Here is a 14216-nt window from a genome sequence, read left to right as displayed (position 1 = left end):
CCATAATGTAAAACGAAAAAAGAAAAAGGAAAAAAGGAACATACAGTATATGTGAAATATAGAACCCAATAGATGCCAAGCTTCTTAGAACAGTTAGTAAATAGATAGCTAGTTAGCACCAAGCCATTTTCTAGGTTATTATTATTTCTTTAATTTTCTTTCAGGATCAATAAAGTATCTATCTATCTATCGATCCCCCCCCCCAATTTTCTCCCCTAATCCAGTCGTATCCAATAACCCTGATTGCGTTACGCTTCACCTCTACCGATACAACCCTCCACTGCTGACTGGGGAGCTTCGTATAAAATAGTATAAAATAGTGACACACACAACTGACACACACCGCCTTCGACACGTGAGCAGTACCGACTGCATCTTTTCACCTGCACGAGGCGAGTTCATATGCGGACCAGCTCTGTGCACGGAGAGCCACACCCTGATCAGCAGTATCCCCCAACCTTGCGCAGGCACCATCAATCAGCCAGCAGAAATCGTAATTGCACCTTTTATGAGGAACCCTGGTTTGGCTTTCCCATCCCTGAACAACAGCCAATCATTGTTCATGTGGCCGCTCAACCCAGCCGGATGGCAGAGCTGAGATTCGATACAATGTATTCAAAATCCCAGCTCTGGTGTGCTAGCGTATTTTATCGCTGCGCCACCTGAACAGCCACATTTACTGTTTTATATGATTTTATACTTTAAGTCAAATCACAGATATCACATGATTGAACATGAAAAAATGTTGATTAGATGTCCAAGCGGCATACACACTTCACTCCTCAACTCTTATGCAAATAGTCCATCTGATTGGTTATGTAGTTTGGAAATTATTTTAGGGTGTGATGGGAAAACATAATTGATAAAAACTGAACACTCACTCTCTTAACCGCTTGTCCAATCAGGGTCGTGGGGGGGCTGGAGCCTATCCCAGCTTTTAAATGGGCACAAGGCACACAGTAACACCCTGGACAGGGCGCCAGTCCATAGCAGGGCACACACACATACACACACCCATTCACCTATAGGGCAATTCAGTGTCTCCAATTAACATGACTGCATGTTTTTGGACTGTGGGAGGAAACCCGGAGCTCCCGGAGGAAACCGTACGGGACATGGGGAGAACATGCAAATTGCACACAGAAAGGACCCGGACAGTGCTACCCACCGAGCCACCGTGCCGCTTGAAAACTGAACACTGATTTAAAATAATAATAATAATTATTATTATTATTAAAAAATATAATAATAATAATAATAATAATAAAAATAAAAATGAGCACTTGAGGTGCTGAAGTGACCTACTTTTGTAATGGAATGACAGCAGACTCAGCCCAGCAAGAAGGAAGGTCACTGGATAGAAATTTTCTCCAGGTCACCTTATGTAAATGTGTCAAAAAAATGAAACATGCCTGCTGAGAGGAAATGAGAGAGAGGCAGAAATGAGGGGAAAAATCCACATCTGCCATAGAGACATCTATATTTAACCACCAGATCAGACAGGCCTCACTCCAGGGCGGGACAGAGGAGGGACCTCAGGAGGCGAACAGACACTCCATTTACAAAAGTGCATTATGGCACATGAGCATGGCGCCATGTTAAATCTCTCATAATTCCAAAGACTCAAATAATGGCATGCGTGAAATCACAGCAAATCTGTCCTTTATTGCTTTTTCCCCCTCCTTAAAGCTCTTCTTATCAGCATGCACTTCACATTAACGTGATCCATCGGGGGGCTTCACCATGGAAAATGCTGTAATAACACCGATCACGTCATACTTCATGTCTTCATCTCGATTCTTTCATGCTTTGGAGCACAGAGAGGATCAAGGAGTTTAAAAACAATGGGGATGGATCGGTGCCCTTGTGTCCTTTTAAGCACAATTAGGAATCAATTAGAGTGAATTAAGGAAGCTGCAGGTGGGACATACCAGGAGATCAAGCTCTACACATTTGGATTAGAGTCGGTTTGCTTTTTAAACAGTGGGTAACACTTTGCTTGTACCCTCTACCATCACAAACACATAGGCACATCATACCAGATGTGGAACGCCATCAAGAGTTTAATATAATAGGTGATGGCATATAATAGGTGCGGTTAAAATAGATATGGTATGCACATACACCAACCAGACCACAACATTATGACCACTGACAGATGAAGTGAATACCACTGATTATCTCTTCATCACGGCACCTGTTAGTGGGTGGGATATATTAGGCAGCAAGTGAACATTTTATCCTTAAAGTTGATGTTAAAAGCAGGAAAAATGGACGAGCGTGAGGATTTGAGCGAGTTTGAGAAGGGCCAAACTGTGATGGCTAGACGACTGGGCCAGAGCATCTCCAAAACTGCAGCTCTTGTGGGGTGTTCCCGGTCTGCAGTGGTCAGTATCTATTAAAAGTGGTCCGAGGAAGGAACAGTGGTAAACCGGCGACAGGGTCACGGGCGGCCAAGGCTCATTGATGCACGTGGGGAGTGAGGGCTGGCCCGTGTGGTCCGATCCAACAGACGAGCTACTGTAGCTCAAATTGCTGAAGAAGTTAATGCTGGTTCTGATAGAAAGGTGTCAGAATACACAGTGCAGCAAACGGGGGACCAATATTGGGGGACCAATATTAGGAAGGTGGTCATAATGTTATGCCTCATAGGTGTACAAGTCACATACTGGTAAAAATTCCGAAATGTGTATATTCCAGCCTTTCTGCAGGTTCAGACAGGCCTTAACTGCATGGAATGCAAAGTGAGACCTAAATTAAACATCCCCCAAGGCTGACAAACATGATCCTTATCATTATTATAGTTTATTTATATATAAAATATTCTATTTCCCTTTTAAACATCTCCACTGCCGTTTCTCATCAAGGACAAGTAAAAACAGAATCATGAAATATGAATAGGTGCCTAATAGTGGTCACAGAGGCCACAAACCAGCTGGTTTTACCCACAAAGAAAAACCATTTTGCCTCTCTAGCTTATAGCTGTGGTGTCAAAACAGCCCACATCTGACTGGCTCTGGATGCAGGGTCACAGAGCGCAGATCAGAAAGGTGACTGACAAAGAACGAGGCGGAAGTAAAGCAGAGAGAAGAGAAAGTGGAAGGTCAAAAACAGGAGAGTCCAATCGCATAAAGCTTTATATAAATCACAGTACTTCAACCAGGTACTAACAGATCATTTTGGCTGTTTTTTTTAGCTTTTATTTTATTTATTTACTCTCACATGTACAACTGTTACAAAGTAGCCATTGCCATGAACATTTTTGGGGGAGATCCTAATGTTTTGGCTCATCTGTGTATATACACAGCAAAAGACTAGTCTTTAATAAAATAAAAATTTTAAACATAAACGAGCCATTAAGAATTTTAAAGACCCAAACAGACGGATGTTCAGGAGAAACACATCCATATGGTTGCAACGACTCTGAATCGACTTGTCTTCACTTTGAGATTCCTAAGTGCATGAAGCCACAATGTGTTTATTCTACATACCAAAACTGCACTGTGTTCTACAGTATAATAAGAAATTAAAATATCCATGAAGCCTGGCTGCATTCATCAATCCGAGAGTTTCTTTAAAAGGAAGCACAACTGCTTACTGCCAATTGTACAGTATTGTGCTTATTCAGGCTATAAATAAAGGCTACACATAATAACAGACAAGAATACAAAGTAAATCACTTAATAGAAAAGAAAGAGAAAGCTATAATTATTATATAGTTATTAAAATATTTGATCTACATATGACCTTAACACATACATAAGATTAGGGCTGTGGCATATAAACAACTAAAATGATCCAATAATTGTCTTAGACATAGCCAATCATGTCTGTGTGAGCGCCTGGCTGACTGATAGCAGAGCTGAGATAAAAACTCGAAAGCTGAGCCGCTCAGGTGGCGCAGCGGTAAAAAGAGACGCGCTGCAACCAGGGCTGGATTCTGAGAACGTGGTATCGAATCCAGCCTTGCTTTACCGGTTCGAAGCTGAGTGGCTATATGAGCAACGATTGGCCGGTTGCTCATATGGGGGGTGGGACAAAGAACCGGATGTGGGTCTCCCTCTGTCAGAATGCGATTGCGTTCTCTGCCGGCTGATTGAAGGCGCTTGCACGGAGATGGGAGAGGGTGCCCTTAGGGTGTGTCTCTCCGCATGCAACGCTGGGTGGCGCCAAACTCGTCAATGTGTGGGTGGCAAAGATGCATCTGGCTGCTGCTCGTGTTTCGGAGCGGATATGGGTTAGCTTCAATCACCTCCGTCAGGGCAGGGTTCGGCATAGACAGAGAGGAAGCACAATGCTAATTGAACAATTGGATGCGCTAAAAGGGGAGAAAAAGGGGTAAAAAAAAACAAACAAAAAAAAAAATCGAAAGCTTGAGATCTCAGCAGTGGTGAACTAGCGTGTTTTACCACTGCACCACTAAAGCACACTGTTATGTTGTTTTTAATAAATAAAAAATGACGGTTTATGGTTTCTCCTAATAGTATCTTTGGTAAGTAATCATTCAAATAGGGCATTTGCTATGTTTAAATTTGTAAGCAGTACATATGGGGGTGAACTGGGCTTGTGACTGGCAGGTAAAATAAACACTTTTTATATTTCTCCAAGCTTATAATACACTACAATTAAGTGTAATATTAACTTTAAAATATGTGTAAAACTAAATAAATAAATATATTTTTTTTCTTACTCTATTTTATTTACTCTATTTAGTGTACTTACGCTGTGCTGGGGCTGCTGTAACACTCGAATTTCCCCAGTGGGGATCAATAAAGAAATATTGTCTTATCTTAAATATAAAATACATAGTATACTGCTGTTAAACTCTGTAAACTAGCTACACTGCACACTTAAAAATGATCTTTTGTGGGAAATTTTTGCCAGGGCCACTGAGTAATGCTACAAAAGCAGGCCATGGAAATCACTAGATAAAATTACATTAGAGAATAATGTAGCTGCAAAATTCAGCATAATACCAAAGTTTTACTTTTAGCACAGTGTAGGATTCTTATTGTATCCATTTGTATTTTACCTCTAAAAACAAAAACAAAAAAAACTAAGCTGATGTTATTAAAAGGATTTGGGCTAGAACTGGGGACCCTGGTTAAAACAGCATGTAGGTTGGACGACATGCCAAAAAATAAGTACCAGATGTTGCACCAGTGGGACCAAACTAAGCGTGTGTGAGTTGATTGTGAGTAGCTTTCTTAAATTTGGCTTACAAATGAGCCAAAACTTGGATCTCCAGCCCACAGAAACCCACCCAACACGTTTTAATAAATTCAATTCCACACATGCAAAAAGCAGGCAGCTTTAAGTGCTGTTCCTCTATCCCATTATAACATTACTTTGGTTTAAGGGCCCATCAGGCATTGTGTAATGCTCAGGCAGATCTTACGCAATCACTTTTCCGCTGCTGTGAAGAAAAGCTTACTGGAGTGTAATCTCTCAGTGCCCTTGAAAAAGGCCGACATCACAAGCGACCCACATTACAGGAGGTCACACCCACTAAATCTTAATATCTGGCCTGAGAGACTGCGGCACCTTTATCACCTGTGTGTCGTGACCACATATTATACTGCGGTATACTATATTATACATACTACACTGCTCGGTAAAGATTTTTCCATTATGTGTGGCGTTATCCTTTCAGGTCGGAGAATATTTTGTGCTACAGTGAGTACCAGGATAATGTGATACTACAGTAGTGATTTACACATGTGGAATTAACTAAGCATGTTAATTAGGTGTGTTATTAGGGATAACATCAGGCCTGGGAAATGTGATAACACACAACCTCAAGTGTTCATTGTCTTTTTTTTAACATTATAATTATAATAATTTTATATTGTAATTAGAGAAATTAAAATTAAAATGTGTCAAAGCACATGTATCAATGATTCACTGAGATGCTGATACTAATATTTCACTAATATATAAGTTATTCTATAAACCCTTTTACCTATTTTGCTCCGTCCCAACTTTTTAGAATGTGTTGCAGGAATAAAATTTTACATTTGTTAATATTTATTACATTTTACAAAATGTCCCAATACTGGAAATGTATTTTTTAGTTAATACACAATGGCAGTGGCACTGACAAAAGAACAGGAGAGACAGCTGGAGGTGGCAGAAATGAAGATTCTGCAAAGATAAGAGTGACAAATATGGACAAGATTAGAAGTTTATTAGAGACACACTGCAGGCAGAATGCTTTTAGGACAAAAGGAAGAGAGATTAAGATGGTTTGGGCATGTGCAGAGGAGAGATGAGAGTTCTGTTGGGAGAATGGTGCTGAGGATGGAGCCACCAGGCAGGATGGTGGCTGTTTATAGATGAAGTGAGGAAGGACATGCAGGTGGTTGGTGTACCAGGGGAGGATGTTCAGGGCAGTGTAAAATGGAGTGATCCACAGCCATAAAAGAAGAGAATGTACAGTATATGCATGGTGTGTGATGTCCCTGACTTCTTATTCATGGATGCAAATCAAGAATGAGCACAGATTTATGTGCTATTGCCAAAATACCAATTACTGCTTAAAGGGATTACAGTAAAGGGATGTAGCTACAATAATTGTAGAACTTTCTTTAAAGGGGCACCTGCAACTGGACCTCATAACACATTTGTTTGCAATGCATAAGGCATGAACATGCCACAGAACCTATGTTGAAATTTTCAGTTCTTGTCATCCTTTGGGTAACCCAGTAACCCTTCCCAAAATCCCACCATGCTTTAGGAGTATCCCAACTTAACCCAATTGCCCCTAGTTTTGAGTGAGTCAATATGTATGTGTGTGTTGACCTGTAATTGGATTGGTGCCCTTACTGGGATGTGTATTTAGCACTTGGCCAGTGTTTTTGGGAGAGCTGCAGGCTAGCACACACCTTTTCTGACATTCGAAGCTGCCACACAACTGTTCTCTCTGTATTCCTTTACTGCTTGTGACAGCAAGCCAATGAGTCCCTCTTGAAGGATAAGTGACGTGATTTTGTTAAAGGCCATCATTTTCTTAGTCAAGGCCTGTTGTGCATGTTGAGATAGGCAGTGCTGCCCCACCCAAGTACCTCAAAACAAACCCTTTGGAAGCATATTTCTTGACTGTAAAAGATGGTGAACATCAGAATTTCTATTTTATTTAATTTAACATAAAGATCTTGTTTATTTATTAGGATTTTAACGTCATGTTTTACACTTTGGTTACATTCATGACAGGAACAATAGTTACTCATTACACAAGGTTCATCAGTTCACAAGTTTAACATCAAACACAATTTTGTATCTCCAATTCACCCCACTGCATGTCTTTGGACTGTGGGAGGAAACCCACGCAGACACAGGGAGAACATGCAAACTCCACACTGAAAAGACCTGGACCACCCCACCTGAGGATCAAACCCAGAACCTTCTTGCTGTGAGGTGACAGCACCTTTGTTACCTTTAACTTATAAATTCACAGATGTATAACCACCCCCCTCACACACACACAGTACATGGTCATCCACTTGAAAATAACAAAAATTCCATCTAAACCCAGAGAATCTGTAAGGTTTTTATAAAAAAAAAAAAAAAAAAAAAAAAAAAAAAAAAAAAGTGTGCAGGTAATCATTTCTATGAATGGTCTCATTAAAGAATAAAGACCTGCAGCTAAATGTCTAAAGCAATAAATGGTGAAAGGCACAGCCCAGTCTTTAGATGTTCCTGAAAGAAGCATTTATTCAGCAGACATCAGATTGCTTCTCATTACTTTCTCCTCTCATTCTCCATTAATAGCTACGACAATGGCCAACAAGACCTGCCGCAAAATGGGGAAAATACTGAACGTGAATTAAATGAGGCCTGCTTTATTACCATCCTTTTTTTTGGCCAGAGATGACCATATCCTGTCCTGTCCCATTTGGTCTGACTGGTCTAATAAAATCATTGTACAGGGATTAAAGTTACAGTATGTTCAGTGTATTATTCTGCAAACTTTAAATGATCATTAAAGGCACATTATTGGTATACACATGCAAAATGTCTACACAGTTCTAAAAAAAGTTACAGTGTTAGTGACCTTGGCTGAATAAGAAGTGGACAACATGGTAAAATTAGCAGTATAATATTGTCCAATATTAAATATGGACATTAACATTTTGAAAAATAAACAGTTTAAGTATCTAAAACTTGAAATAAATGTTATTGTGTTTAACACAATAAGTCACTGAGAACTGAACTAAAATGTCTATGTTAATGTTATATTTATTTATTTTATTTATTTATTTAATTGTTGTAAGCCCTTAATGTTAATGTAATACATTGTGAAATTATTATTTCACCTTTATAACACACAGCATTATGCAGCAAACGTGTGATCACAGTCTTACCTTTCCCACAAATCTTGGGAATGGAGCACGCTGATTCTCAGGCACAAACATCGGCGGCACCAGCAGGGACCTCTTTGACCTGTATGGCATCGTCTCTTCAAGACCCAGAATCTCCTGCATATTGAAAAAGAAAAAAATAAGAAGAAGATCACATAAAAAAACATTCATTGATAACTAATTTAATAATAAATAAATTACAAGGCCATAAGAACAGCAGGTAGAAAAGATATTATACATTTTAATAATAATAATAATAATAAATATAATAATAGATGTATTATTATAATTATAATAATAATTATAATAATTATTATTAGTACTAATCATGATCTAATAATAATAATAATAAAATAACACATATATTATTATTATTACCTCTACTATTATTATTATTATTTTAAAATATAAAAAACTAATAATAAATAAATATTATTACTATTATTATTATTGATATAATAATAATAATAATAATAATTATCATTATTATTACTATTATTATTATTACTATTATTAGTATTATAAAATCTAAAAAAAACTTAATACATATTATTATTATTATTCATGGTGTAATAATAATAATAATAATATCTTTTTAGACACTTTGGAACTGCAACTAATGACAGATGTATGTGATACGTCCTACAACACTTGTGGCCTTGGTCTATGAGTGTCTTTGCCTTGTTGTCATACATTTTAATCATAAGCTTGATAAGTTGACTCCTCATGCCTGAGCACTGGCACACAAAACTGCCATCACAATTCAAAACGCTCACCAGACTGGTGTAAAGAATATCAGACTTTTAAACAGTGCATTTCTCATCTACCATCCAGCTCTCTGGGTGGGTTTGCTGGCCATCAAGAAATAACAGAGTGCTAACCATACCATACTTTCAGCTTTTTTCATGTTTTGTGCTGACTTTATCATTTCCAGTGAAGAGTGAAAATCCTACAGTAATATGCTGAAGAGCGAAGTGCTTTCAGCTGTGCCGCAAAAGTTTGGGTCCCTCTGTAAAACCCTTTAAAGAAATGGTTTGCAAAGTTTGCTGTAAAAAGCCTGACTAGACTTCACACTAGCCTGTGAGCGCCATTAGCAGGAGACTCATATTACTACTGGCTGAATAGAAGCAAATTTACAGTTTTGTTTTCTAAGGTTAGTGAAAGGGCCTCTCAGAAGTGTAAAAGCTGTTATGGTAGTAAAATGGGTGTGAGGGGGAAAGTCATTATGAATGTGTGTGGTTGTGAAATTAGTATTCTGGTGTTAGGAATACTAAAATGTTTAGCCATGTTGTGTTCATATGCTTTAAAATAAGTCATTGGGTGTGTTCGAAGACCTAGTGAGCTGCCTTGCTGTCTTACTGTCTACATAAACAGCTGCCTAAGTAGAGAGGATTCTAATAAGTCATCGACTCATAAGGCAGGTTATTCGAACGCACTACTTAGCAATAACATCGGGTTTCGCTTACTAAGCTAACACAGTTAGCATAATGCCATTCAAACCAATGTGATGAGGTGGCACAACGCGCTAGCATGTCAAATAACATCTCCCTCCGTGTACCGAAAATGGTTAAACTGTCCCTGACAAGTCCCAACTTGCAAATAAAAACACTCGTACACATTTATACAAATTAAAAATCAATAATAATTTATTTACATTTGAAAATAACTCGTTTCTCCAAACCGTCCGCCATGTTTGTTTTATTTTTCTGTGAGAAAATGCTGGGATTGCCTTGGCCTCTAAGGCAGCATCGGAGGCTTTCTCATTCTTCAGTTAAAATAACATTAAAATTTTAAGATACCTTAGTAGACAGCATATTAAGGCATCTAGGATTCTGAACAGCCTCCTTCTCAGGAGCACACATAGGATGACGTAAAATGCTGTCTATGTAGAGAGCTCACTAGGTTTTCGAACACACACATTGTATGATTCGACTTTGGAGCTCTGATGGACTAGTTACAATCTCAGCGTTGCTCGTGGCCGGCTGAGGATGAGAATGGCTGAAGCCCTGTGATGAATTGGTGCTCTGTTCAGAATATTCCAGCCTTGTGCCCAGTGTTTTCCAGTAAAACCAACCCTAAGCAGGATAAAGTACCTCATAAAAATGACATAGTGCGCCTTTATAGTTTCTAGTGTAAATATTTCTTCTCATACGTTTATACTATTTGAATTATTTAATTACCGGAGTAATTAAAGCTCATATGATTAATGCACAACACACACTGCTATTTGCTCAGTTGTTCAGTCTGTATAAACACAATAAAAAATGAAGACCATCAAATGGAGATCCGTGAATTGATCAGACATTAACAATACTGCCCATTCATCCTGGTAAAAGCTGCCTCGCACTCAGTCCATTTAATCAGCCACTCTTCATCCTCTCTTTATTCAAAGAAACCCATTATAACATCCAGGAATGTGCTCGAGCTAAACCGGAACAGAACTCTGAGCCTCTGATAAATGAACTTATAAAGGTCATTAAAAGATGTTATCGAAGTGAATCCGCCTATTCTGCCAGTCGCACCTCACCTAAACAGATGTGCACTTAAAACGGGCCGTCCATTAACAGAAACTTAAACAATGATTGTAACATCTAGTCAATACTTCTGGCAGCTTCCTAATGGACTGACCATTTGTTCAGGATTTTTCAGTGTTTTGGGCTTTAAAATGTAGAATAACTGAAGGCCGTGACAAACCAACAAACCACGTGACATTTCAACTAGTAGTTTATTTGGTATGAATCACACTCACATTGGCAAATACAAGTTCTTTTTTTTGTTATTTTTTCTTCTTTGTGACCTTCCAGAAGGGTCGGCAATGCAATCCTAGTACAATTTTGGTACACTGCTCACTCATGGAAAGGTACACCTTTTTTTGTTTTTTTGTTTTTTCAATTTGTTGGAGCAATTACATATTTCCCTCAATGAATGAAATAAGAATAAAAAACATTTTGTGTTTACCTGTGTTATCTTTAAGCATGTTAAAGTATAAGGAGGCAGACCACTCAGGTGGCGCAGCGGTAAAAATACACGCTAGCACACCAGAGCTGGGATCTCGAATACATTGTATCGAGTCTCAGCTCTACCTGCCGGCTGGGCTGAGCAGCCACATGGACAGCGATTGGCCTGTTGTTCAGATAGGGGTGAGATATTGAGCCGGATAGGGACTCTCTCATAACTGATGCAACTATGACCTCTGCTGGGTGATGGATGGCACCTGCACAGAGACAGGGAGAAAATGAGTTGATCAGGGTGTGTCTCTCCGAACACAGAGCTGATCCACAGCTGATCTCACCTACACCAGATGAGATCAGCTGCGGATCAGCTCTGTGTACGGAGAGACAATAAGTATTTGCCTCCTTGCCTCTGATTGAGGAGAATGAGGCTAACCCACGTCCCCTCCGACATGTTGGCAGCAGCCGTATTTTTTTTTTTTTGTCACTTACACCAAGGGTTAGCCTCATTCTCCTCAATCAGGGGCAAGGAGGCAAATACTTATTTTTATACAGACATTTTTACCCATCAATCTAAACTTGATCACTCATAATAAGTGTTAATGTGGACTAATTCATTAAAAATTTAACATTTTATTTAAAAAATATTTAGACCTTTTGGTGAGTCCCAGAATGAAAGTCCTCGACCCACAATTATTTATTGCATTGTTAGGATAAAAACCTAGCCATGAAGTCCAAGCAATTGTCTGTGGATCTTAATAATCAAACTGTGGCAATGCCGACATTAGGGTAGGGGAGTTGAGACAATAACTAAGGCTTTGAGTGTTCCCAGGACCACAAAGTTTTAAATAATTTTAACATGGAGTCCCTGGGACAATTGTGTACCCTTCAAGAGTTAGCTATCTACCTAATTTGGGCATACAGACAGGAAGGGACTTGATCAGGGGGGAAAAGAACCAGGTGGTCACTCTAAAAGAGCTACAATATTGTGCAGAAATGGAAAAATGTGTTGGATGGAAAAACATGTGCTGCACATCACCTGACTAATACCATCACAACACAGAGGTGGCAGCATCATGAACGGGGTGCTTCTCAGCAGCAGGGACAAAACCTCCTCCAGATCAAATGTAAACCCAGACTGGGGTGATAGTTCACCTTTCAACATGACGATGACCCAAACCATGTCTTAGAACACCCTTGATTAACCCTGCCAAATTCCAGACTTAAATCCTATTGAAAATCTGACGTCTGAAGATGGCATTTCACAGACATTTGACATCCAATCTGACAAAGCTTGAGAGAATCTGCCACAAAGAATGGGATAAACTGCACTTATCCAGATGTGTATTGCATGGAGAGTTTTATCCAAGATGACTGGCAGCTGTAATTTGCTGCCAAAGGAGCTTCTACAAAAATTAAATACAGGTCTAAATTAAGAAATACAATTTGGTTTCTTAGTTGAACCAACTTGCAATTAACCATCTTAAAGTTATTAATCAAAATATAAAACACATAACAAGTCTAGGACTAGAAAAACTAGGTTTTAATGTTGGTAGCAAATAGTTTGTTATAGTTTTTACTATTTGTACTTTTCATCTAAACTGAATGTACTAAGCAAACGAACAAGCTGAAATCTAAAACATTTACTTGGCAATTAATGAACAATTATTATTAGAATAAGCAAAATTCTACCATTACACTGGTAAATAATAAAAAAAAATAAAAACCTGAATCATTTCTGTAAAAAATGCACACAAAAAAACAAACAAAAAAAATCTAAATAAATAAAATTAATTGTAATAAATAATAATATAAAATAAAAAAATAAAAAAATAAAATAAATAAATTGTAATGAATAATAATAAATAAATAAATAAATAAATAAAATAACTTTTATTAAATAATAAAAAAATTATTACATTCCCAAATAGCTTCATTTGTGGAAAATTGCAAAATAACTTTAAAATTTGTGATTTGAATGTGTAATAGTTTATGATTTAAATACTATAAATAAATAAAAGGTGTTTTTTTGTGGGTATGATCAGTTCAGCAATCTAACTTCGGATCACCTAGAGATCTGTAGCTCCCCTCTCAGTTCAAACCTGGTTTCAGTGTTTTGTTTTCACTTCATCATTATGGGTGATTAAATGTGGTTTGAAGGCTGAAAGTAGCAATTATATCCATTAACAGTCAAATCCACAACACAAAGTGTGCAAAATGCCAATGACTCTGGGACTAATTGATTTAGCAGACGGCCAGATTACAGTGAAATGTTTATTTACATTTACATTTTCAGATATTAGCAGACGCTTTTATCCAAAGCGACTAACATTACTGTGACAGTATATTGTCTAAGCTATTGAGGGTTAAGGTGCTTGCTCAAGGGCCCAACAGTGGCAACCTGGCAGTAGTGGGGCTGGAACCAGCAACCTTTCAATTACTATTCCAGTACCTTAACCGCAAGGCTACACAAAAACAAAAAATGGTCAGGCTGCTTGTGTCAGTACAAACAGAGAGAATAAACATACAAATGATCAGAAATAGTTCACCGATTACAATCTGTAAAGGGATTGTACATTTCTAACCAATCAAATAGAGTAACTTAACTAAAATACATGTTTACAATGTCTTGAAAAGTATTAATCTGTTAACTTTATAACTCTGTTTACCTTGCTTTAATGCACTGCAAAGCATTTTATTAATCAACTGAGAAATTAAAACTCAACTATGGTTCAATTGTAAAAATAAATACTGTATATATAGCTTAGGGCTGAGTACTTGTTTAGAGAACTGTATATGTTTTATTGTTTAAATGTAGGGGTGGCACGGTGGCTCGATGGGTAGCACTGTCACCTTACAGCAAGAAAGTCCTGCATTTGATTCCCAGGTAAAGCAGTCTGGGTCC

The 14216-nt window shown here is 38.1% G+C and overlaps 1 protein-coding gene across 1 annotated transcript in view; it reads right to left on the bottom strand.

Moving 5' to 3' along the window:
* Positions 1–14216, bottom strand: part of cdh13 (cadherin 13, H-cadherin (heart)) — a 399576-nt gene that overhangs the window by 213648 nt on the left and 171712 nt on the right. The window contains 1 exon segment of the mRNA XM_063004232.1: positions 8346–8477. Coding sequence (XP_062860302.1) covers positions 8346–8477 — 132 coding nt within the window.

The sequence above is a fragment of the Trichomycterus rosablanca genome, chromosome 11, assembly GCF_030014385.1.
Source record: "Trichomycterus rosablanca isolate fTriRos1 chromosome 11, fTriRos1.hap1, whole genome shotgun sequence".
Lineage (NCBI taxonomy): Eukaryota > Metazoa > Chordata > Actinopteri > Siluriformes > Trichomycteridae > Trichomycterus > Trichomycterus rosablanca.
The sequence above is the reverse complement of the archived record's forward strand: the minus strand, read 5'-3'. Positions and strand labels throughout refer to the sequence as shown.